General features: G+C 44.7%; 1 protein-coding gene across 4 annotated transcripts in view; it reads right to left on the reverse strand.

Moving 5' to 3' along the window:
- LOC147607734 (anthranilate phosphoribosyltransferase) overlaps positions 1–27,500 on the reverse strand; it is a 76,292-nt gene that overhangs the window by 1,949 nt on the left and 46,843 nt on the right. For 2 of the 4 annotated variants that reach the window (XM_086790727.1, XM_086790724.1), the window contains exon 8: positions 24,325–24,436. In XM_086790727.1, the coding sequence (XP_086646853.1) occupies positions 24,325–24,436 (112 nt within the window). Of the gene's footprint in view, positions 1–24,306; positions 24,437–27,500 lie in introns of all 4 variants that reach the window. The other 2 variants (XM_086790725.1, XM_086790723.1) reach the window with 1 other exon arrangement.

A 27,500-nucleotide genomic window follows, 5' to 3' on the forward strand; every position in this document is an offset into this window, starting at 1 on the left:
GAATCAACCATTCTTTTGGTAAAAATGAAAGATGGATCTATGCGGATGTGTATAGACTATCGAGCTTTTAATCAAATTACGATTAAGAATAAATACCCAATGCCACACATTGACGAGTTGTTTGATGAACTTAATGGTACAAAATACTTTTCTAAGATTGATCCTAGATCGAGGTATCACCAAGATAAGATCAAGGAACAGATATTCCCAACACAACATTTAGGACTTGTTTTGGACATTATGAGTTCCTAGTCATGCCATTCGGCTTGACGAATGCTCCAATGACATTTATGATGCCGATGGACAAGGTTTTACGTCTATTATTTGAGAAAATTCGTATGGACATGAAAGACGGGTCTATAAAGATGTACATAGACTACTGTGCTTTTAATCAAATTACGATTACAGAAAATACCGAATGCCACGCATTGACGAGTTGTTTGACCGACTTAATGATGCAAAATACTTTTCTAAGATTGATTTTAGATCGTGGTATCACCAAATTAAGATCAGGGAACAAATATTCCCAAGACTGCATTTAGGACCCGTTTTAGACATTATGAGTTCCTTGTCATGCCGTTCAGCTTGACGAATACTCCAACGACATTTATGATGCTGATGGACAAGATTTTACGTCCATATTTGAAAAATTCTTAGTAGTTTTCCTTGACGACATACTCATATATAGTAAGTCGAAAGAAGAACACTTACAACATTTACACTTAATATTCCATCCTTCAGGAAAATAAGCTATTTCAGAAGAAATCCAAGTGCGAATTTTTTGCTACGAAGATCCACTATTTAGGCCATATTATCTTCACAGATGGTACGTAAATGGATCCTGACAAAGTGGATGCCACTGTCAAATGGCTTGAACCTAGAAATCTCAAATACCTGCAGATTTGTCTAGGTATGTCGAGGTTCTACCGACAGTATGTAAAGGACTACGCGAAGATCGCAGTCCCTTAACCGATGAGTTGAGGACAAAGGATAAAACTATTCGTTGGAGGGATCCTCAACGAAGAAGTTTTGAGAAGCTCAAGGTGACCATCGCACGACGGCACCAATATTGAGCATTGTGGACCCCCCAATGAACCATTTGTTTTAGAGACAGATGCTAGTGGGGAGGCCACTAGAGCGGTTTTATTGCAAAGGGGATGCCCTCTTGCATTTGAAATCAAGAAGCTTGACTGTGCCCAACGTAACTACTCGGCTTACGAGCGACAGTTGCTTGCTATTATTCATGCTCTAAAAAGGTGGGGACATTATTTATATGGCGCTACGTTTGAGGTCTGGACGGATCATGAAAGTCTCCAATGGCTTTCGAGTTAGAGTAAGTTAAAGGGTAGAAAAGCTTGGTGGACGGAGATCCTACAGAAGTTTCACCTTACACGAAGTTTCACCTTACACTCCGTTACCAGAGAGGTAAATTTAATGTAGTAGCGGATGTGCTAAGCCACACCCCGATGACGAACGAGTTGAGTTTCACCACCTCCAAGTGTAAACTCTTGGAATCACTATGTGGTTAATGTGAGCATGATTCATCTTTTTCAGTGTGGCGCGCTGTATGTGGCCGCACTTATATATAGCAACAGCCACCTCCCTTGTTAGAAAGGAGTACTAGTCCAGAGAGATTAGTTGAGGTTTCTGCGCGAAGAGGAGCAAGTGCTGGTCCGGAGCGACTAGACGAGTCTCTTGGGTTATGTACTGAGACGGAGGGCTCGGGGGTAGACCCTTCACAATCAGTGGACACTACTTCACTTGGGGGTGATAAACTTCGTCGGAGGGAATAGTATAGACACTATTCCATTAACGATGAGTACCTTCTCTACAAAGGTAGAGTTTGCATACCAGTTGTTGGTGATTTTTAGGTCCAAATTTTTATAAAAAGTCACGATAGTCCAAGTGCTCATTATCCTCGGATACAAAAGATGTATGTACTAGTCAAAAGACAATTTTATTGACCTAGTTTGTTTAAGGATGTCCAGGACTTCATGTTGAAATGCATGCAAGAAGTGTCAGGTCAATAAGAATGAGCGCCTCAAGGTTGGAGGTTAGCTTCATCCATTGGATATTCCCAAAGAGAAATGGGAAAGTATTTCCATGGATTTCATCATTGGTCTACGTAGAACGAATGGAGAAAATGATTCGGTTTGAATAGTGGTTGACAGATTGACCAAGATGGTCAAGTTTATGCCTACTAAAAAGACAGTGAAAACACCTGAGTTAGCTAGGTTGTTTATCGAAAATCTCTACAAACTATATGGCCTGCCCGCAGACAGTCTCTGATAGAGACAGGAAGTTCCATAGTCACTTTTGGAGGGAAGCAAGGTCACCGTGAAAGTTTCACTATCGAAACGAAACAATGCTGAAAAGATTTATTTTGGAACAAAACGTTTCAACACCAGGTAGGCGGACAATGAAACGTTGGACCGAAACGATCATTTACATAAAATGTGAAGGTATTGGCCAATAGTTATAAGATGATATTAGCATATTTATCCTCAGTAAACAAAGAAGACATACAAAAGAGGAGAAAAGAACAAATAGGATAAAAGAAGGAAAGATAAAGAATTATAAAAGCTAAAAAGCACACAAAATCATAACCTTTTTCCCCACATGAAACGATATGGTTTCAATGTGCACATGAAACGTTTCAATATTGAAACGTGAAACGAGTTTCAAAGCCACCGAAACGAGTTTCATGGTGACCATGGAGGGAAGTCTTCAAAAAGTTGGACACTACTCTGAGTATGAGTATCGCTGATCATCCGCATTCTGATGGTCAGAGCGAGAGAGTCACCCAAGTGTAAGAGGACATGCTTCGGGCGTATGTCAGTAAAACGCAATCCAATTGGAAGGAGTATCTACCACATTTGGAGTTTACTTATAATAGTTCAAAACATTCCACGACTGGATTTAGCCCATTCATGTTGATGTATGGCTTTCAGCCGAGATCTCCTATAGCCATAGGGCTAAAGAAGGAGAAGTTGCAGTTTGTCTAGAAATTCCTCGAAAACATGCAAGATATGCTACAAGCAGCAAAAGATAGCATAAGTAGCGCACACGATTGTGCGAAGACATATGTAGACAGGTCGTAGAGAAGGAACCTTTGAAGAAGGTGACTTCGTATATTTGAAAGTCCCTGCGAAGTCGGAGACTTTAAAGACGGAAAAGTGTGAAAAACTTCCGCCTCGATACTACGGTCCCTTTAAAATCCTTAGGAAGGTTGGTGGATTAGTGTACAAACTTGAGTTTTTGGTGAGCTCTCGAGTTCATCCTATTTTTCATGTTAGTAGGTTGAGAAAAACCGTTAACCATAGGGAGAACGCAGTTTCCCAAAGCATTTTGGCGGAGTTGATAGAACCACCATCTATTCCACATGAACTGAAGAGGATTCTCGGATTTAGAGACCGGAACACGAGGCACACTGTGTACCGAGAGGCACTTGTTAAGTGGAAAGATCGCGAAGATGAGGCGTCCTTGTAGGAACGCTTGAGTACGCTAACCAAGAACTTTACGGAGTTCATTTTCGCGGACGAAAACTCTTCTTAAGGGGAGAGAAATGTTACATAGCTCGTATAGCGGCCATGGGGATCTCAACCGACCTCCGAGACCGTCCACCGGAGCGTGGGGATCTCGACCGACCTCCGAGACCGTCCACCGGAGCATGGGGATTTAGGGAAGAGGGGGCCGCGGGCGGGCGGACATGTGTGGGCAGGCAGGCCACTATATATGTCCGGCACTGAGGATCCCTATCCTCATTTCCTTATGACTGGGTGGTGTTCTAGAGCTCTCCTCCCTCCGTCATTATAGGGGCGTAACAGAGAACCTCTTGGCATGCAAAGACCGCTGCATGATAGTCTTCTTGTGTCCCTGAGAAACACAATTTCTCAACTTCGGGCTTGACCTTGTTGAGCTGTGGACAATGCTTTCCCAACTGTTCTCCTTAAGTGAGGTGGAGGGTAAGGTCCAAGCTATACATGCGGCTTCACTAATTCTGAGCCATTACTCGTCACGAACCCATAAATATAGCTTGTCAACCTCTAGCTCAAAAAGCAGGACACTACAAGCTATTCACACAAACCTGCTTCCAATTGCCCTATGGCTTAAAAGCAGAGATTTTGCTTGAGGATTACCAATGCACTCAAAATCAAAACTCAAAACGCCTCAAATGCATACCAAATAGATACATATGAGACCCGTGCAAGAATCTTGGGGAGAATAGTGAAGCAAAAGCAAGCTTTAGCGATGAGAGATGGACTGACTGTAGCAAAACACTGGCTGTAACCTCCCAGCATTACAATAAGAGCATGGACAGGAAGACAAAAAGGCGAGTAGAAAAGGGTGCCTCTCAACTTTCTCGCTGGCCACTACACACACACTTGGTCGACAAAGAGCTCTCCTCTCCAGTGTCTCGCATCAAGCGTATGTTTTTTTTCCCGCTTTTCTAAATTTCAGAATCGGACACATTGCACATAGGTATCTTGCAACAGCAAACCTTCCTTTCTTTCTTTACCATGGCTGCACGACTCCAATTCATTGATGAGGTTTCCAAGCATGAGGAAGATCATTCTCAAGGGTTAGGGGAAAAGTGGAGAAGTAGCAGGAGGAGGTAGAAGGGGTAGAGAAAACTTGCTTTGAGGAGAAGATTGCAAAACTCCAAGCTGATTTGTAGGAAGATATCCGGCTTTTGCAGCATGAAGTGGTTAGTGCAGCGGCCCCTGCAAGGGCCAGCAGCAATAGCTCCTTCTTTCACACCCGAGGCTTTTGCGGGTGAACAAAAGAAGAGGACCTAGGAAGCGGTTGATTCTTGGCTCCGAGCTGTAACGTACACTTTGAGTTCCACCCGTTCCTATAAGCCTGGAAGATCCAGATGGTTAGTGGTCTCTTGAAGGGAAAAGCCAAGGCATGGTGGAGAGAACTTAGGAATAAACTTATTACTTGGGCGGAGTTTGAGACGGTGTTTCGAGATGAGTTTCTCAAGGTAAAGGATGAGTTTGATATTGTGGCCAAGTTTACAGACTTGGATATGAAAAACATGTCTTTCGACACATACTTATAGAGATGTAGAGAGTTGCAATCCCAAGTGGCACACATGGATGCGACAACATTGTGTCAGTTCTTTATCCGCGAGTTGGCATGCAAACACAAGCTCTAGGTAAAGAATAATCATAGCAATACACTACTGTTAAAATCCCTACTATGGGATTGATCATGGTGATTAGCAACATAGAGATTAAGCATAACTAAGGTGGGTTAAACCCATAGTCACATGGGACGGGGAACGGGGATGGGAAATGGCAAAAGGTAGGAAATGGGGACGGCATATGGAATATGCAATTTATTGACTACAAAGCACACTAAATAAAAGAACATTTATGTTTTTACACTTTGAACTTTCAAGGCATCACTTTAAATGTACAATACATCGCGCAAACACCGAACAGGCCCTAATAAGTACACCGACAAAGTTCAAACCAATATATAAGCATGGAATGATGATCACTATCAAATAACAAAAGACTAGTGTCTACAATGAACATAAAGTGCTGAGTCAAGACGCAAAAGTTAAAACAATGAAACATAGCTAAATGAGAAATCATAGAGCCTGCAATGCTCAATTGGAGGCTGGAGCATGAGAAGTATTGGCGTCATGATCATGGCTGCCTACATGACCAGTCTGAAAGGTAGTGGCATCGTCCTCTGGGCTCTGTTGTGTCGCCACTTGCTCATTTCCCTCCTCCTGCTCCATCTCCCACTGGGTAAAGGGATTTGCCTTTGCATTCGCAAGTTTGCGCTTACAAAGACAAGATCATTGGCCTTTTCTACACCAAGGCGGTTCCTCTTCTTTGATGCAATATGGCAGTAAGAACTCCAAAGCTGCTCCAAACAAGAGGAGCTTACAGCTTGGCTAAGAATGCGGATAGCCAAGTGTTGCAGCTCAGGCCCATCTGAACCATGGTCTTCCCACAACAAAGCAACCCCAACCTTCAACCTATCCTCCTGTGCATCCGCACAACCAAAAGCACCACGCTCAATCCATGACATCTTTCCAATATCCTTTAAAAGATTGTTCAAACAATGTGCCATACAATATGACACAGTCATGTGTGGATACATGCCCTCAATAATAACTTCAGCTGTCCTATTTGCAGCCTCGCCATCTGCAAAACAAAACCCAACACACATTCCGGGCCCATGAGCTCAATACCACTTGCCCACTCTGCTGCAAGCACGTCTACACTCTTCCTTGTCCCTAAGGCATCATGTGAAGCAATAAAGTACATTTCGCCATGGGAATATGCAGCGAGACCATGGATGGACCGCTTTCGTGTGTCACTCAATCCATCTACAATGAGTGACACTCCATTCTTTGCCCATAGCCGCTTTGTGTTCTCTGCACCTTGCTCAACAAGGCGCTTCTCCTTGTCGAGCAATGTGGTGCGCAAAGACTCCAATGATGGGAGGGTGTAGTTTGGGCCATACTCCCCAATCCTCTTCACCATAGCCTTGAAGTACTCGAATCTGATTACAAAAAGAAACAAGTGAACTTTCAAGAATGAAACTTGGAAAAATCATGTCACGAGGGAAGAGTCAAGGTTTACCTAGCAGTATGGAAAGCAATATGGTCATGGAAGAAGAAGTGAGCCACAACTGTATCAACCTCTTCCTTCTTCTTAGGATCCCAACTTCCCTCAAGTGTACTCGGTTGCCGCACGGGTGTGGGCATCGTAAAGGAACCTACACCACGTGGCCGTGGTGTAGATGTGGTAGATGCACCCCCTAACCCTGAAACAGACCCCTCAGGTGGTGTCACAAATGTTGCAGGATCCACAGCCACACATGCCGGCCTTGCAGCCCTCAAAGCCTCATGCCCGGCAATGCGCTCAAGAAGCTCCCTTCTCTTCTCCGATGTGATTCCCGTGAAAAATCGAACCTCGTGCCCGGACTCATGCATAAGGTGGGCTCTCACTTTGTCTGACCCACTCGTCCACCTATAGGGACAGCTTGCAAGACCACGGGCGTGATCCTCCTCCACTTCCAGGGTGGTGGGCATTAACCTCTTCCCACCATGACCGATCGTCAGTTCTTCTAGCACCACCACGTGCGGAGCCGAAGGCTGCTTGTGAAGAAGATGCCATGAGAGGGTGTGAAAGTTGAGAGAGAAATGAAATGAAATGAAATGTTATATTAACGTCTTCAAAAGGCCAAAGTGACCTATGAGACCAAAGTTACAACCATGTGACATCTGCTGATACACTATCTGGAAAAGAAAAGAAAGAACTGAAGGTAAGTATCTAGTCCTACAATACATCAGCAAGGAGCATCCGGAAGCAGCAACTAGGGAGAGTGGGAAGCTAATGCTACTAGTCAAAATGGGATACATGAGTACATGGATACATGAATACATGAATATGGGGTAGTACAAAAGTGACAATGAGTACAACAGTATAACTGTATATGGCTGGAATGGTAATCATCCTAGGATCTCTATCATGGGTCTCTGCCGGATGGCCTGGATATCTGTCATAGTGAGATACCTGGACAGATGAGCCCGATGCCTCGCAATGATGCTCTAAATCCTCCGGTGTAAGCACCGTCTCCGATGTGAAGATCCGTCTGCCCAACTGGATAGCTCTCTCAACTAGAGTCCCACGGGGTGCCTGCTGCTGAGTTGTCGGCTGTGTGTCCTGTCCCTCTAAAGAAGTCAATATCTCTGTGTGGACTCCCTGCCGGTCGGGCGTCTACTCCTGATAATAGACTCTCTGAGCAGAGAGAGAAATGAAATGATATATTAACGTCTCTAAGAGGCCATAGTGGCCTATGAGACCAAAACTGAGAGTACATCTGAAGTTGGTGTCTCATCAAAGAGAACAAAATGAGACTAAAGAGTACAATGAACTGATTGTCCTACAGTTATAAAAACAGAACTATAAGACTCCGAGATGATACTGAGTAGAAAATACTGGAAAATACTGAAAAATGTATATCAGGTAGATCAATGTATGCTGATCAGTTGAAGTGTAGCCCTCTCCTTAGATCAAGTATCTAATCCATGGGGCTGTCTAGAATGGAGAGGTCGTAGAAGCGAGGTAGGCGCCTCCGATGCCGAGCAATAATGGCTCTGATCTGGCGATGGTGAGGATGCCGTGGTTGGGATCCTGGTGGGCATGGCCGACAAGCACGACATAAGATAACTGCTCTATCAGTGGTGACTCCCTGGGAGCATGGTCGGTGCCCTGATGGCCCAATGGAGGAGGTATCAGGAGGTGTGTGGGCTGGGTCGCTGGTGCTGGTGCCGAAGAAATCTCTCAGGGTCCTCTGTCTAGGTACATCATGGCTCGGCCTCCTGTCTGCCAAGAGGGTCTCTCTGTGTCTCTTGAGCTCAAGTAGAAACAATCCCAGGCATCTCTGATCCTCAAACTCCATGACCCTGCGTAACGGCCCAAAACCCTCTCAGAAGAGGCACTGATATCTCCCTCGGATCTCATAATAGACTGTACATCGGCAAATGTAGTGCTCCTCTGTCTCTACCTCCTGGTAGCATAGTTGACAAATACGGTCATCCACGATCTGATGCACATATCAGCCTGTCTCAATCCGCAGCTAGTGTGATGAGGTCCGGATCTGTCCAATGGCACAACGTATCCCATGTGATAGTTGTACATCCATGTACGCCAGGCGGGTGATAAAATCATCCGGTGAGAGGTGTAGAAAATGGCTCTTGTAATGAGCCATTTTCGTGCCCAAGGGCTCAAGGGGGCTAGTCCATGTCCTCTCTGTGTCCACTGTGATGATATCCATCCTGATCACGCGGTTTTGCTCTGAGCGGGTGAGATCCAAAAATGGACAATCCGGACTGTACTGAAAGGGTGGTAGTGCCTCTATCCACAAACCATGTAGGTCAAACCATGATCTCATGTGAGCGTACCAACAATGAGTATCTCCATCCTCTGCCAACTGTATGGATGAGGTCAATGCCAATCGGGAGTACCTCTGCTGAGGGAGCTCCCATAGCCGCTGTAAAAAGGTAACTGCCTGGAATAGGGCCTCAGTTACTACTGGTGGAGCACCCAGCTCAGCCCGAACAATCTCATGTGGTACTGATGATTTGCTCCGAATCATGCGGGCAATCATCATAATCAGTGGTCTCTCCATTTGCCTCCATCCCTCATCTGTCCCTCTCTGAGATCTGTGATGTATACTCGGTCCCCAAATTGGAGCTCCTCACAGGAGGGTCGGTGTGACAAGCGTATCAAATAGCCACAATTTGGTGCGTGGCTCTTGAAACTGTATGTGTGCACACTGCCTCTCAAGTGCCCCCAAGGCTGCATGCCCTCGAGCTAATCTAGCTACTGCTGCCTCCTTCAGGGAGAAACGCGGTCCTGTGAAAGTAACTCCCAAGTAGACATATGACCTGACGTACTCTACCGGTTCCCCTCGGAAAGTGAACTGAGGCTCTAATCTCGTCACCCATGCCTGTGTGGTGTTAACACCATAACCTTGGTTTTCCCAAGGTTCACTGTCAGATCTCTATCCGCACAGAAAGCCTGTAATGCATCCAGGTGTCTCTGTAATCCCTCCGGAGAGTCTGAGATTAGAACAATATCATCAGCATATAACAAGATGGGTGTCAACACCCCTGCCAGGCATGCTCCTGGGCCTCCCAATCTGTCTACATAATCAGAGACCGCATCAGTGTACAGTCCAAAGAGGGTGGGCGATAGCGGGCATCCCTGCTTCACCCCTATCGTGAAGGTCACCCTATCAGATAGTCCACCTGGAGCTCGGACTCTGCCTCTCACAGACTCATACAAAGCATATATCCCCCACTTCATATCCTCGGGTACCTCAATGTCATGCAATCTGTGCATAAGCCTGGCACGTGGTACGGTATCGAAGGCTTTGCGGAAGTCCACAAAGCAGCAGTATTCTCTTCTATGCCCTGCCCTCTTCAATAAGTGCCCGAAGTGTCAGTATGTGATCCAAGGTAGTAAATCCTCTCCTGAAGCCAGTCTGTCCATGTGCTCGATGACCATGCCTCTCTGCCCATCGGCTCAGCTCCGACTCCAATATAGAGCCATATAATTTGGCCAAGTAATGACCAATCATGATCGTCCTGTAGTTGCCTGGTACCATGGGGTCCCCACTCTTAAAGAGTGGTACAATGATATGCTCTGTCCAGCTTGTCGGGAAACCCTCACAAATGGCACGATTAAACACATGTACGATGAGCGGAGCCAAAGTGTCTCGTGCATATGAGAAGTGCTCTCCAACTAGCCCATCATGATCTTGTGCCTTTCCATTCTGTAACCTGTCTATCGCATCTAGCACCATCCGCATAGTAAAAAAGGTGCTGCTAGCCAGTCTAGCTCCCAGTGGAGGGGGGGTGGGGGCTGTCTTGGTGCATCTGTCCTGGTGCATCATATAGCTCTCTAGCATAAGTATGGCATGCCTCAAGTGCAGTAATCGGAGTACCAAACTGTCTCTCCTGAAACATCTTCCATGCTCTCTTGCTGTCCTTCCCCAGGAAGAGTTGGTAGATCTCCTCCTCTAGCTTTAGCCAAATAGTCTCGTTTCTTCCTCCGCACAAGGCGCCGAAAGATCATCCTAGCCTGTCTATGCATGTGAGACCCAATGGCAATCTCACGCTGTAGCTGTGATGGGCGGATGCATGTAGTACACCTGCCAATCCTCTCGTGATCTCGTCTAGAGGGCTATGCAGGTCTAAAGCGAACAAGCCATCAGATACTGCATCTCGATAAACCCCAACTGTCTCACATGTAAATTGATATCTCGGGTACCTAGGTAGATGAGTGGCTGGCCCATCTCTCAAGGATCTACCTACTAGTGTGAAACTCACGTATGCATGATTGGCTGCTATGCCAATGGGCCTACTGGAAATTGTGAAACCCCGCACATCAGGTATCAATGAAGGAGATCCCATCAAGTAGTCCACTGTGCTCGCTCCCCCTTTAGAGTTCCAGTGTATGAGAGCATCTGATCCTTGCCATCTTGATAAGCCATTGTATATGATCAACCCATGTGCACTCCCGAGTGTGAGAAAATGCCTGCCATATTTGTAATCTCCCCCTCATCCTATGCTGATCTCTGCAACCCTACATCCTCTGCCATGATCTCCCGGTACATAGCCTCTTGAGAGAGAGAGAGAGAGAGAAATGAAATGTTATATTAACGTCTTCAAAAGGCCAAAGTGACCTATGAGACCAAAGTTACAACCATGTGACATCTGATACACTGTCTGCAACCCTACATCCTCTGCCGTAATCTCCCAGTACATAGCCTCTTGAGAGAGAGAGAGAGAGAGAGAGAAATGAAATGTTATATTAACATCTTCAAAAGGCCAAAGTGACCTATGAGACCAAAGTTACAACCATGTGACATCTGATACACTGTCTGGAAGAGAGTGGGAAGCTAATGCTACTAGTCAAAATGGGGTACATGAATACATGAATATGGGGGAGTACAAAAGTGACAGTGAGTACAAAGAGAGAGAGAGAGAGCTTAAGGCTTAAGTGGCAAGGCCAAGCACCTTTGAGAGAGAGAGAGAGAGAGAGAGAGAGAGAGCTCTTAAGGCGCTTGAAAGTTAAGAGGCTAGAGACTAGAGTAAGCTTGTGGGTTGAGAGAGAGAGAGTGAGAGAGTGAGGGAGTGAGAGAGAGAGAGAGAGAGAGAGAGATTGCTGCTTAAGCCTTATAGGGCCTAGGCGGCTGGCCAAGAGTGGGAGAGTGGGAGAGAGAGAGAGAGGAGAGCTTAAGCCTTATAGGCGGCTCTCAGCACAATCCCCACGGGTGACGTCAGGCCACAGAGTCGGACAGACGCCAATGGGTAGTGTCAACAGGATAAAAAGGGTAGAAGCAATGGCGAAAAACGTCTGAAAAAACGACCCCCCCAAAACAAAAACAAAAAAAAAACAGCAAAAAAACCAACGAAAAAAAAAGGCGAAAAAAATAGCAAAAAAAGAACACCTGGGTGTTCTGGGCATCCCGTTCCAGACCCGTCCCCAACAAGAAGAGGCCGTTCCGCCGTTCCCGGGATGCCGTCCCCTGGTGACAATGATGTCCGAGACATCCCCTCCGAGACATCCCCCTGTCCCCATTCCATGTTGGAATGCCAAGTCGTTTCGGGATGGCGTTTCCGCGTCCCGGCCCTCCGTCCCCTCCGTCCCCTGTGACTATGGTTAAACCACACCAAAAACTCCATGAGAGAGAGAGAGAGAGAGAGAGAGAGAGAGTAGCACACTCAACACTCAATTCTATTACATATGTTAATGAACCATACAATGAGGCTTCAAATATAGATAGCTTTCATCTCACTTTACATGTGTATGCTCCATGTGGCACACTCTTTTGGTCAACACACACACCATACAATATCATATGTGGCATTTTATCTTTTCACAATATCTTGCACCTCTAGGGTGCTTTCCCACAGGCATAAACCGAGCTTACATATTTCAACACCCCCTCTTAAGCGAGGTGCATCTCACTCACCCATCACCCATACAATTTAGCATTGCTCTCATGCAACTCGTCTCTTTGGCGTGTGAATGCACCCAAACCAAACAAGTATCCTCATGTCTGCCAGATCTCTACGCATTGACAAACTGCCCACTGGTGACACAGCCAGCATTACGTGACCTGCACTCTTATCTCTGCCATGACTTCTTCCGGACTCAGCGAGTCGGCAGCCTGCCCCAGTTGCCTACACTTCACATGCTAGCGCCCAGCACACTCCGAGTGGGACCCACTCTAGATGATCTTCTTCAACCACTTCTCCATAGCCTCTTGTGTTTTCTTGCAGGTCCACCATAGCTACAAAATCTGTTGCAGCTGCTTTGTACTTGCCTTTTTGCAAGTTTGGGCCCCGTTTTCTGCAGGTCTTCTTTTTCAACATACTTGATGCTGCTTACGACCACCGTAGCTACGAGCTTCAATGCTGCTCTTCTTGCATACACCGTTGCCATTCTATCACCATGAAGCTTTCACATCAGCTTCTCCATAGGGATCTTGCCATTCCTTTGCTGCTTTAATTCTACAGCTCAGCTTTGTCTCTCTGCAATGCGACTATTCTACTATACTGCGGTCGACGACCTTGCACTATAGATGTCGTCGTCTTCAGTCTAGATTCTCTTAAATACCATCTGTTGGGAGTCGGCTTCTGTTGCTCTCATGACTTGACACTTGGGCCAACACTTGACTCATTGACATTCAAGCTTCTTAGTACACCCATTGGTGGTGTTAGTGCAGCTTTGCTTAGTGCACTTGATGCCCTCCAATTTACACTTTGTCATAGCTTCTATGGCTGCATTTGTGAGCTACTTTCAAGAGTCTTTCTTGGCATTTTGGTATGCCAAGATTGCAGCTCCTCCTGCTGCAACAAAAATTATCTTTTCAACCTCTTTCTTGAGGTTAAATGTGACCGCCCATTTGGCCACTATGAGCTCCCTACTGAGCTCCATTATGCATGCTCCTTCTTGTCGATTGGTATGAGAATTGGCTGCACCACCCGGGACCCTGTCTCCGCTCTCTATGCCCAAATTCTCCGCAATGAGCTCCCTTCGTCGAGCTCCATATTGTGCATGCTTCTTTTGCATACACCATCTTCAAGGGCACTCGAACTTCATGGATTTCTCGCAAGAAACCTCAGGTGCCAACCACGTGTAAGCTCCAATGTCTTTCACCAATCATGCCCACCGTCTGCCTCAATTTTGGTTATGGGCATGGAAGAATGTTCATGTTTGTGAAGGGTTGTTACGTATGGGATTTGCGTATCCCATGCATCTTGTATGGAGATGCGTGCTTGTCAAATGGTGGCAAGCAAAAGGTGAACTTGAGGGGGAGTTCATGTGTGTGCATCAAGAAGAAGATGCACGGTGACAATATGACAAAATTACCTCCACAAATCTCCTTGCCAGCTTCTCTTGACGCCCACATAACCATTTGCAACCTCCATGTCATAAATCTTCTTGGGCATCTTCTTGCTGACGATATGTACTCCATTTGCACCCCCAATATGCAAAATCTTCATGTCAATCTCCATAGCGACGGCTCCATAGACTCTCAATGACCAAAACCATAATCTCTCTCCAAATGCAATACTAATGACAATGAGTGTGCTTAATCTTTTCATAATAAAAGATGCAAAATCATACAATATGCTTAATCAATGAACTCTCAAATAAGAAAACTATACATAGATATTCAACATTATCAAGAGTCCATCCTAGCTCTGATACCACGTTAAAATCCCTACTATGGAATTGATCATGGTGATTAGCAACATAGAGATTAAGCATAACTAAGGTGGGTTAAATCACACCAAAAACTCCATGAGAGAGAGAGAGAGAGAGAGAGAGAGTAGCACACTCAACACTCAATTCTATTGCATATGTTAATGAACCATACAATGAGGCTTCTAATATAGATAGCCCTCATCTCACTTTACATGTGTGCATCCATGTGGCACACTCTTTTCCACTCTTTTGGTCAGCACTCACACACCATACAATATCATATGTGGCATTCTTATTTTTCCACAATATCTTGCACCCCTAGGGTACTTTCCCACACACGCATAAACCAAGCTTACATATTTCAACAACTGCAAGATGCCATCCCATATAGAAGGATTTATGAGGAGACGATGGCCGGCCAAACTCAGAAAAATGTCCCTAAGAAACCTCAAACCACCAAAACCTATGTCTAGGCTTCCAGGCTTGAACAAAAGTTTTAGTCTAAGAAGGCTCCCCAGAATGAAACCCCGGTTTTGGGTGAATCCAATTTGAAGAAGGATCTGAAGCACCAGTAGACCCTTCAAAACATTAGGAAGGACATGTGTTTCACTTGCGGTCAAAAAGATCATATGAAGGAGAATAGTCCAAAGGCAAAGAGCAAGGCAACTCATTTGATCAAAGTAACGAGTAACCCTCAAATTCCTTCCGTGGATACTAGTGTTTTAGGTCATAGAATGTATTTTCAACATGGCATTCTTCAGTCCTGCCAACTTGATATGTATGTATGGGTCGGTGTTCCCAAGAGCTGAAGACGCTGCCGGATGAAGATGGAAGGGACAACGAAAAAAAAAACGGAGGAAGACGGAGAAAGCGGTGAGGCTATGGAGGGGGAGAGCGAGGAGGAAAGAAGAGGGTGGGATTACAGAGAGAAGAAAAAGGGGGGAAGAGGCACCGGCGGAGGCGGAAGGGGGGAGGCACGCGCCGAAGGCAGAGGAGCAGGGGAAGGCGCAGAGGGAAGAGAGGGAGGGGCGGGTGGTGTAGGAGTGCGGCGGAAGGGAGAGGGGAGGCGCAAGAGGGAAGGGCAAAAGCAAGGGTGGAAGCGAAGGCAAAGAGGAAGGGGGGACGCTAGGGGAGGCAAAGGAGGGGGGGGGGGGGGGGGGTTGTTGCGGCAGCAGCAAGGAAGGCTACGCACAGGCGAAGGAGGAGGGGCGGGCAGGTTCAGTCGCATAGGGGGGAAGCTCTAGCTTCGCTCGACTCTTTGATTGAGGTTATTAGCTTCATTTCTTGACCATTCTCTTTTGTGTTCTTTCTAAGGTTTGGGTAATCTTAGAGTAAGGTCCGTAGTGATCAACTGATTCTAAGATTCGTAGTAACCTTAGAGTGAGGTCCATAGCAATCTTTGAGTTCAGAGTTTACCGAACATATAGGAACCTGGGTGTTGATGATGTTAATTGTCTAATGGTTCAACGTGACTTGTAATAGAATACGGAGCTACTCTACCTATCTTTGCAATATGGCATTGCTCCTTTTGTCCGATAGGATGGGAGTGCCTTGGAGAGTCCTTGTTCTAAAGCCACCCTATGTGGCTAGTTTTTAAGATCTTCATAGATTGGCTTGATTACCAATTTATGTAGTGGGCCATTGAGACCTTATCGAATTGTTCTCACAAATACTCAAGATTGAATATTTGAGGTTGTGGAACTTGATCTAGTTCTTAAAATTATAGCCATTTTGAACTTTGGAACAAACTATGTAGCATATACAATGTTACACACTTCATCTAGTTGGAAACATCCATAGGCTTGAATGCATAGTCATCCATATGCTTGAGATTTTGTAGCTATTTGGTTGTATGCTTCCGTAGTGATGAAGTGTTTGTTCGCTTGTCTTGTAGTGATCAAGCGTAGATAGAGCTTAGAGACTCACTTGATAGCCTTTTGTGGGGGAGACATCCAACGACAGAGTTTGAAGAAGCTTTGGGTAGCATAGCCATGATCATATACTAGTGCTGACAGAGTGGTTTCTAGTCTGAGAGTGTTATAGAACCATTTGTGAGCAGTAAGACTAGTATATGTGGGGAATGCCCTACAACATTCACAGAGTGTAGACTCGCCTATATCCAACACTCGTGTTCATTTTTGAGCGCATGTTTGATTGCTACCATACAAATTATGGAAGTATGGAATCACTTTCACGAATAAGAAAGTAAATTCTTATTTTACTTGGGCTATTTGTTTTGCAAAGTTCATGTCCTTATAGAACCTACCAGTTGTAAGGCACTGGGAAATGAGTGGAGCATTACCAGTATGAGATGGGGTTACTACATGGTTAAAGTGAGAAGTACTTCACTCTAGACGAGCATGGTTATTTACTATCATTGGGATTACTACATGATTAAAGTGAGAAGTACTTCATTCTAGACGAGCATGGTTATTTATTGTCATTGGATCCAATGTAATTTTATAAACCATGATTGTGTTTGTTAGACTTTTTGAGAGGGGAAAGTGTAGCTATCCCCAGACTATGCATAATGTCAATTGAAATTTACCACATCATAGAACACTTTGCTAAAGACCTGTACTAGTTGCACAAACTTGTTGCATTGAACTCCATGTGGTTTCTAATGGTTAACCACAAGAGAGAAATATCTTTGATATTGTAGAACGTGCAAAGAAATGCCTTTGATGTCGGAGAACATTCATTATGAAGCTTTTGAGGATTTGAGAACTTCTCGGGTATACAAAGACATGATGCTATTCGATGCCTTAGTAGTGGTTTGTGTTTCATTGACATCTTTCATAGTTGCAAGTGGCAATTATGGTCTAGTGTTTCCGAATGAAACACTAGCGTTGCATGTTTCCTTGGTCGTAGTACTTAGGAAAGTTACAGGCATAGATGATCATATGGTCTGCACACATACACTTGTTTACAGCTTTTTTGACTGTTTTGTGGACAAAACTCTTCTTAAAAAGAGGGGTAAGGTTGACCAAGATGGCCAAATTTATTCCAATTAAAAAGATGTGAAAACATCTCTGGTTGCTAGAATCTTTATTGAACATCTCCACAAACTATATGGCTTGCCTGTAGATATAGTGTTGGATAGAGATAGAAAGTTCGATAGTCATTTGGAAGGGAAACCTTCATAAAGTTGGATATTACTCTAAGTATGAGTACGACAGACCATCCGAAGCTTGATGGTCACAGAGAAAAAGTCAACCAGCTTTTACAAGATATGCTTTGTGCATATGTGATTAAAAGGCAATCCAATTGGAAGGAGTATCTACCACGTTTGGAGTTTGCCTATATGATAATTTGAAACATTCATTGACCGGATTTACTCCATTCAAGTTGATACTGTTTTCACATACGAAAACTCTTCTTAAAGGGCGAGGTAATGTCATGTAGCATGTAATACGCTTACGGCTCAGCCACTAGCAGAGTTTGGGCATCGGAGCATGACCGATGTGAGCTAGTGGGATTCAGGGGTGAGATACTTAGTGGTCAAAGTGCCAGAACTGCCATAGAGCGAAATGGCTGGGTGAGCGGGCGGCCATATGGCCGGCCAGTGTTGTATGGACAGGCCACATAACTAGGTGAGTGTGTGTAGACACACTCATTATCTCTATGGTTGGGTGGTGAATTTGAGCCAAGTTTTCTTCCCCCCTCTCTCCTATGGCTATAGTGAGGATGCGATGTAACACTTTTACTGTTGACGTGTGTGCTGTGTACACAAGCTGGGCAGCCAGGTTACAGGGGTGGAGTCCTACACTAGGCAGCAGCAGTGCTGCGCACTGCTGGCTAAACAGGCTGTGGTGGTGCTCTTTGAGTGATGGTGGGCTGTCAACAGCGGGTGCAGCAGAACAGCAGGTCAGCAGGCTAGGTGTCACCAGGGCAGCACAAAGACAAGGGGGCAGAAAGGGTACTGAGCAGGTGTGCGAGTACTGTGTACGGAACTCAGCCGTGCATGCTACTGTACAGGCACCCAATTGAGCTGCAGACAAGCCCACAAAGAAAGTCATGCTATTTTTGGCGAGCGTAAGGGTATTTTTTGGAGTGGCTTTTTCTTTTAAAAAAAGCATCAGCATGGAAACCTATGCAAGCACCTCTTTCTTTTGAAAAACACGTGTGGATGGACTAGTACCTTTTAGTTACTTTATTAAAGGCACCCTCCTGCACATGGGTGTTTTTTCTATTTATAAAACCATGTGATTGGGGATCTTTTACTCATCTTCCCTTCTCCGGATGTGACGAAACCTTGGAAACGGTCTATTGCGAGGCTTCACAATATGGTTTCCAACTCTCGTGCGTGGAGTATCGGTACACAGTTTTCGTCCAGTACTACCTTTTTTATCCTCCATGGAGATTCTACTTCGCTTTAATTCCTCTCTTTAATTTCTGAAATTCAGAATCGGTACACAGTTTTCGTGCAGTACTACCTTTTTCATCCTCCATGGAGATTCTACTTCGCTTTAATGACAACCTGTCGGATCATGAGGATAACCCTCAACCATGCAGGAAGCCTATTGAGGTTGAGCAAGAGGAGAAAGTTGAATGGGTCAAAAAATCTTGCTTTGAAGAGCAAATGGCCAAACTTTGGGTCGACTTACAGGCTGATCTGCAGCAGTTCAGGAATGAAAATCAGAAACCGGTCTCTCAGAAATCTCACTCTAGACAGCTCAGAAGAGGGTTCCCGACGTAAATGTAAGTTCAGGTTCAGATCCAAAGAAAGAGAAGAAAAGCCACCAAGGTCTTCAAAATTTTCAAGATGACGGGTGCTTCATTTGTGGCCAGAAGGGCCATACGAGAGCGAATTATCCCCACGCGAAGAAAGCATCCAAGGCAGCTCAAGTGACCGAAGTAAAAGGTAGCCCTAGAATTTCTTCCGTTGATACTACAATTCTAGATCATAGTGCCCGCATGATATGTAACTTCAACATGACGGTCTTCAGTCCCAATGATCTTATACGGATGTATGGATCTGTATTAGGGAAGACTATGCACATCCTTTTTTACGCTGGTAGTCCTCATAACTTCGTTAATGCAAAACTTGTGCAAAAGTTGAGAGTGGAGAAGCAACCAAGTGATCATTTGTGAACCTGGCAGTGGAGCATGGACAAATTTGGGACCGGCGAATTTCTCAATTGTCGATCTTCATCCAAGATTACAGAGAAGCCCTAGATTTCTTGATTATGGATCTAGATAGGGTTGATGTTACTCTAGGGAAGGAATGGTTTTACAGCCATGATGTTCATGTCGAGTGGAAGGGTCATACTTTGTCGCCTGTTATGGAGGGTCTCCCTATTGGTCTTCAGGGTGATTATGCGGTCCCACCTCTACTTTTGTAAATTCAGTAGAACGTCATAATATTACTGGAAATTTAGATTATGAGGTGTATCAGTGTGTTCTTGATCCCCTTTCATACGATGTTAATTGTAGTTTGAATACGGTTAGTTAGATACTTGGGAGACACAGCCTTTAGAAGACATTAAGACAGATTTTGCCAATGTCTTTCTTGCTGAATTGCCTTATGCTTTACCACCCAGTACGTCAATAGATAATAAGATTGAATTGGTTCCAGGGTCTCAACTTGTGGGTATCACACCTTACAGGATGATCTAGCTAGAAGAGGACGAGATTGCCCGACAGTTGTCAGAATATCTCGGGATGGGACAGATATGCAGGAGGAAATTTCCCTCGGGAGCTCCAATTCTTTTGAAGCACAAGAAGAACGGTACTTGGCGGATGTGTGTGAATTATAAAAAGTTGAATAAAGTTACAATATAGAATAGGTATCCTCTTCCCAAAGCTGGTGATTTGATAGATAGGTTACAAGGTGCCGCCTAGCTTACAAAGATTGACCTTCGTACTGGCTATCACCACATACAATAACCACATACTTATATCCGAGGACAATGTCTTTAAGACAAGTTTTTGTACGCGATATGGTCACTACGAGTTCCTCATATTACCTTTTGGGCCCACGAATGCTTCTGCCACGTTTCAACAAATGATGAATGATCACCTTCGAGATTATGTAGGGAAATTCGTTGTAGTTTTCTTAGATGACATTTTAGTTTATAGTCGTACTCTCGATGAGCATGTTGAGCATCTCAAGGTAGTCTTGGGATTCTAAGACAGGAACAACTGTATGCTAAACTTTCTAAGTGTGACTTTATCTATAAAGAGCTCACATACCTAAGTCATCAGATTTATCAAGATGGTATTAGCATTGATCTTGACCGGATCCAAAAGGTATTGGATTGGCCAGTTCCTTGGACAGTGAAGCAAATTTGAGCATTCTTGGGATTCCCCGTCTTTCTATAAAAGTCAGTGAAGGATTATTCAAATCTGATTGTTCCTTTCACAAACCTTCTCAAAGGACAAGAACGTAAGTCCAAGGGTCCTATTACCTGGAATGAGAGGCATGACGAGGCTTTCCAGACTCTCAAGCTTAAGGTGAAAGAGGCATCTATTTTAGCCTTACTAGATCCTCATCAACCATTTGTTGTTGAGACTGATGCCAGTGATTATGCGATTGGGGCTGCCTTATTCCAGGGGGCTGACTTGTGGCTTTTGAAAACAGGAACCTTGATGATAGCCATGTCAGGTAGCATACCCAAGCTAAAGAATTGTATGTGGTGATACACATTGAAAATTTGGAGACATTATTTGTATGGAGCCAAATTTACTATCTTGATAGACCATGAATCGATTAAGTACATTTGTGATAGACTTGAGTTGAGAGGGAGGGAGGAACGATGGGCAGAGCTTATGCAGGTCTTTGATATGGAGATTCATTATCAGAAGGGTAGTTCGGATTGGAGAGGTGAATCTTTTGAGTTCGCCGAGATTATTCCTGGCTTGTATGATGCCTTGATAGGGCTATATCGGACCAATGGGCAATTCAATAGGTATTGGTTGCAGGTTTAGGCAGAGAGCTCCACAATTTTAGACCAGGACTCAAGGGTTGTACCATCTGGCAGGGTGGTTGGTAGCCAGTATTTGATCCGGAACAGATTATTGTTCCACGACGATAGAGTCTATGCACTGAATTGTGCTTAGATATGGAGGAAGGTTCTTCGAGATGTCATGACTCTCCTACAGCAAGCCATCCAGGTGTACACCAGACTAATGATTTAGTAAAATGGATGTTTTACTGGCCTAAAATGAAGGCGAAAGTCCAAGACTATGTGGTGAAGTGTCATCAATGTCAGGTGAATAAGGCCGAGCGACTTAGAGCTGGAAGATTGTTATCTTAGAGCTGGAAGATTGTTACATCCTTTGCAGATCCCTTTTGGGAAGTAGAAAAGCATTTCCATGGATTTTATTATCAAGTTACCATGCACCAACAGTAGAGGGCATGATGCTATCTGGGTGCTGATCGACAAGCTGACAAAGATGGCAAGGTTTTTACCTACAAGGTCAACCATGAGAGCATCTTATTTGGCTCAGCAGTTTGTTGAGCAATTGTTCAGATTATATGGGTTGCCTTGTGACATAGTGCATGACAAGGACTCCAACACTTCTGGCAGCTAGTTTCCCAGAAATTGGAGACAATGTTGATCATGAGTTCTTTTGATCATCCTCAATCCGATGGGCAGACAGAGAGGGTGAATTAGGTTCTGGAGGATATGCTTCGTGCATATGTCTCCAAGCGACCATCTGATTGGGAGCGACACATCCCAATGGTCGAGTTTGCCTACAATAGTGCTAAGCATTCGGCTACTGGTTACAATCCGTTTATGATGTTTATGCTAATGTATGGTTACCAATCTATATCTCTGGTATCTGTATCAGGACTTAAGGTATAAAGATTGATCCTGCTACGGATTTCTTCGCAGATATACAAAAAATGCTAGTCAGTGCATGGGAATCTATCAGGAGTGCTCAAGACAGAACGTGGTTTTATGCTAATAGGAAGCATTTGCCGAGGGAGTTTTCCGAGGGAATGCTTGTTTATCTAAGGATACCCAAGAATTCTGAAACGTTACGGATGAGGAATGTTGGGAAGTTGTCCCCTAGGTACTGTGGACCTTATCTGATCCTGAGAAGGATTGGTGAGGTGGCTTATAAAATTAGAACTGCCTCCTAATGTAAAAGTTCATCCAGTTTTCCATGTGAGTAGATTCAAGGAGAAATTGGAAGCTGAGGATAACATAGTTACATCTCAAGAGCTAGTAGAGGCTGAGGACTTGGCCTTTGTTCCACATGCCAAAGCTTATACTGTGTTTCAGGGAGAGGAAGCTTAGGAATAAGTCGATCCTTGAGTATAAGATCAAGTGGACTCGACTTGGGAGACCGTTACTAGTTTAGAGCAAAGATTCCCTGATTTTGTTTCCTAGAGAGGAAATCGATACATGCTACTCTACCAATAATGTTTATCTTGTCCCGTCAAAAGTCAATTCTACGATATAAACCTTTGCGACTTCCCCCTTTGTGTCTACTAGTAACAATTTCCCTATTATTACGTCCGTTTCTAGACATCTTACGATAGGTTAACTTCTCTTGGGGCTCGTACTTCGTTGCCTCTCAATGGCACGGTTGCATGTGCCGGGGGTATAGGCCTTCTACAGTCATATAGCCAAACTTCAAGAGAAGTTGGTCTTAGGAGGGGAAGTATGTTAGGTACCTAACACTAATCCTCGGGATTAGGGCCTAATCTGGTTAGGGTTGGGGAGCCCTAGGATTAGGAGAAGGCCATATGCACATTACAAGTGGCTAGGGTTCATTATAAGTGATAATCCATTGCTACTAGCTATTTATAGTTGGATTGTTATTTATAGCAGCAGTAGTCACTATATAAGTGACTACTAGCTATTTATAGCTGGATTGTTATTTATAGCGGCAGTATTCACTATGTAAGTGACCTATGGGTTATTGTTATTCATTCAATCATTGAGTTGGTTGTTGGTCTGTGCCTAGACCGGACTCCTGCCATGGATGTGGCGATTCCCAGGCGGCCTTGCCGAAGGCCCCTTAGGATAGGCTCTGGTGGTATGGAACACCAGGGCTGACTGGCTTGGCTTGTGAGAGTGGAACCCTAGCCCTTGGCTCACGGGTGATTCGTAACGGAATCAGTGGTTGGGAGGTAAGTTTGCCTATATGTACTAACCGTGTGTGTTTAACTTGGGTAACAAGTGGTCCTATGGGGGCTTTACAGCCTGCCTGCAGATGAAACACTAACCCGGAAGCCTCAAGTACACCACATGCCGAAGGAAGAAGATCTCGACGATTCTAAGTCAGGTAAACATTGGGCTCAGTCGTGGAGACCTTACAGCTCCACTCCTGGAGCCATAGCCACCTAAGGTCTGAGTGATTGGCTGGGAGTGGAGTGGTGTTGCGGGCAAGATGGCCCATTTGGCTGCAAATGAAACACTAACCCCGAAGCCTCAAGTACTCCACACTCTGAAGGAAGAAGATCTCGACGAGACAAGGAACCACCACCTTCTGGGGAAGATTCTCCGGCTAGGCCACAAGAATGCGAAGAATCGGAAGCCCTGCGGCCCTGGTTGTGCCCGTGGCTGAAGGAGGTGACTCAATCACCTGTCCCAAGGTGCGGACAATCGCTAGTAGGAGCTCCATGTACTCCTTTGAGAGCCACATCATGGCCCATCTGCCTGCAGATGAAACACTAACCTGGAAGCCCCGAGTACTCCACATGCTGAACGAAGGTGGTCTCAACGAGATGAGGAACCACCACCTCCTGGTCAAGGTTCTGCGGCTGGGCCACAAGAATGCAGAGCGATGGAAGCCCCGCGGCCCTAGCTGTTACTCATACCAATGACATGGCATCAGAAAGGTTAAACAGCAAGAGTTTGCACCTAGAAAAAGTCATCCGCAAACTTAAAAGACAAGAATGGATGCTTCTACAGGTATTTTCAAAAGCATGGGTAAAAAGGACACTTGAAAAAATATTAAGAAGATTCTGTGATGTGCAGGTTGCAGCTTCAACAGCTGGACTGTGAGATGAATTTTTAGAAAAAATCGATAAAACTCTACCATTTTCTGAGATACAGAAATCCTACATCATGTAAATAAAAAAGCATACCATCAGTACTACTAAAACCTGTTTCACATGCACTGAAAGGCCGAAATCCTGCACAGTAATTCAACGGAAAACCTTTGGTTGAAGTAGCAAGAGGCTCCTTTGTGGTTAGTGATAAAGAACCTTCTTCACCCTGAGAAGAAGCCACAACAGTACATGCAACTTAGCATAGGTTAGCATCATCTCAACTTAGCATCAAACTCTACCCACCCAACCTAACCATCAATGTTTTTGACTGGTTAGATCTCAGATTCCGACTTACGTGGGAAAGCTTAATCTAACCAGACTCTTCTTACTCTTCAGAAACTACATGCTTCAAACTTTTCTCACTTTCCAAACCCCAGAAGAAGGGCAAGTATAAAAGATACTACTTTCTAGCACACATGAGAAAAAAAGATACTGAAGTAAGACCAAACAGTTGTGAATGTAAGGACAGTTAACATTCAGAATGCATTTGCAGGTTGGAAGACTACTACCGCACAATGCTCTTCTCGTAAGGAGAATCAAGATGAGCTCATCACCCCCTTGCCTGGGTCTTCCGATAATTCGCCCATCTTTCAAGCATTGTATACATGTTATCCAGCTCCCTGGGTGTGAAACCCTGCCTAGGAGTCCAGCCAAATGACTCTTAGTCATAAATCACGGCATTCAAGTACATGATTTTCTAAGACTGATTTCTGGCCTCTATTTTGAGTTGTAACTCTGCTGATTGGCCTGTTCTATGGCTGCTTTGCAGATTCATTAATGCTGTCTGACCTAAGAAGCTGTGAGGGGCTGCTCTACCACTACACAAGCGTTTTTAAAAAAAGAAGGTAAAATCAGCAAATACCTGTTTATGCTTCAAGTTTGAAAACTTTCACGCAATGGATCGATTTTATAAGCTTTTGGGAGAACCAGAATACCTTGTGAAAGTGAGAATTTGTCTCCGGTAGTGGGTAAGTCCATGATTATGTGATTATTTGTGTGGCAAATGATCCAGTACACCAATACTCCTCTTTGAATATTTTCGTCACTCAATTGTAATTGGATAATGCAAATGAGCTAAAGCAGGTAGCTCCTATTCATTCCAAGCTTGAACAAAAAATTAACACTCTTTTAGTAATAAAAGAAGAGGGGGGGATGTGTGTCAACGTGTGCATGTTGAAGGTCGACCATCTTTGGCCACGAGTGCACTGTTTATGGTCTTGAGATAAAGTGGTTTCATTTTTCACGCTGTGTGTGGTTATTTCAGTTAATGGTTAATTGTCCGCGAGATACACTCCCTGTTACAGCCGCCATAGGTATATAAGCCAAACCTCAAATACAATTGTAAACCATGTTACGGCCTTGAGGGCCATAACAACATATTCCATCCACCTTTAAACTTGTTGCACACATAACCTACATCAACTAGCACTATATGTGTGCGATGAAGCTTGAATCCATGCTTCCTAGCATGGCCATACACCATGTGAAAATGATCCCCCAAACCACATGTGACATACCAGCCCTCATCAGCTGTGAAGGAGGATGCCAATAGTGCCACTGATATAGATAGTTCACGGGAAAACTTATTCCACTCTAGACATCCATCTAAAGGAACAAGCTCCACCCCTAAACTTGTGAGGAAATCGGCCCACACTAAATGAGCCACCTACAATCTCCCAAGAAATTCAAGGAAGTGTCTCTCAAGAGACTCCACAATCTTGCCAATGAGGTGATAGCCCAAGTGTAGGTGTTTGCCTAGGACCAAGAGGTTTTGGGTTCAAAAGCCCACAAAGTGCTTCCTCGGTGGCATCACCTAACGGGCAGATAAAATGGGCCTACGGGCGGTGAAAAATGGTAACTATGGGAGGATCCTGGGCCTAAGGCTAGTCGGGGAGGGGGGGGGGGGGGGGGGGGGGGGGGGGGGGGGGGGGGGGCAGACACTACAATCTCCCATTCAGCACATCAAATTAGTATTGACGGTGAATCATCTGAGGATTTCAATTTGGAAATTTTATAGGACCTGGGTAACATGCTCAATTAATTCTTGTATTTGAATCAAACTATGAGTTCATACCTTTATTTCTAACCTTCAACATTATTGACGTAAAAAACACGATGAGCCCTCACCCTTGGTAGCAAAGCCATTTTATACACTACCTCATTAATTACCTTGGTAAGATTATAAGGCTTGCTAAACAAAAAGAAAAGCTTGTTAGCTCTTTCGGTTTTCATAACATCGAAACCCTTTTTCTGATTTTTACGTAAACCATTTGACCAACCTAGAACTTTCTGGTTGATCACTTGTGATTTGGATGAAATTAAGCTCTATCCTCAACTGTGAAGCCTTTCCTTGGCAAACTACAACGTTTGTAGTTGTTGTCTGCACCTTGATCATTTGCCATGCAATAGCCCTCCAAGCTCTACATTAATATCTACCACCAACTTGACCCTCTATGGAAGATGAGAAATTGACATTGACAACTATTCATGTGTACATGACATGTTTTCTTGTTGCCTGGAAATGAGTGTCACATGCATCCCGCACTTGGATGCCACGTGGCTATATCTGTGTAGCAGGCGCATGACCTAGAGTGGTAACTGGCCCCTTGTGAGCCCAGTCCGGGACAAGTCATCTAGGGATCCACTTTAGAGTCCATGGTTAGGTGCACAAGTCCCGTACATGGTCATGGTTAGGTGTGCATGTCCTACACATTAAGGCAGTGCATATCCCGCACTCAAGTGTCACCCTTTGGAATGTTGTAGAGGTGTACAAGGCTTTGTTTGGGACACCAGATTTAGATGTCAGTAACCTTTTTTGCATGCACACATGTTGTATGTGGGCACATAGGCAAAGCAGCAGCCCTATGGGCCACCCCATAAGGCCTTAGGGACCTTGCCTACAAGGTGGGCAGCCCTTAGGGGCTACCCTTGGCCCCCATGCCCAAACAGCTAGCCGTTAGATGTAGCAGTGTCTGCGCGATAGGTTGTATAAAGCCTTTGAAGGGATCCATCTTTCTATGACCCATTACTGCCCCGGGACATGGGACATGTGGAGCGCCGCTTGACATTCCCAACAACGATGGGCCAGTTTCAATCACAAGTGAAGCAATCGAGCTACCTGCACCAGTCTAGTCTAACCTTTTGAAGGCTCTTTTCGGACTCTTGTGGCATGCAACAAAGCCTTCTTTAAACCTATGAGTTTATGCAATCCACTTTACTTAAGAGAGAAG

The sequence above is a fragment of the Cibotium barometz genome, chromosome 55 (assembly GCF_041138505.1).
Source record: "Cibotium barometz isolate CiBa-2024 chromosome 55, ASM4113850v1, whole genome shotgun sequence".
NCBI lineage: Eukaryota > Viridiplantae > Streptophyta > Polypodiopsida > Cyatheales > Cibotiaceae > Cibotium > Cibotium barometz.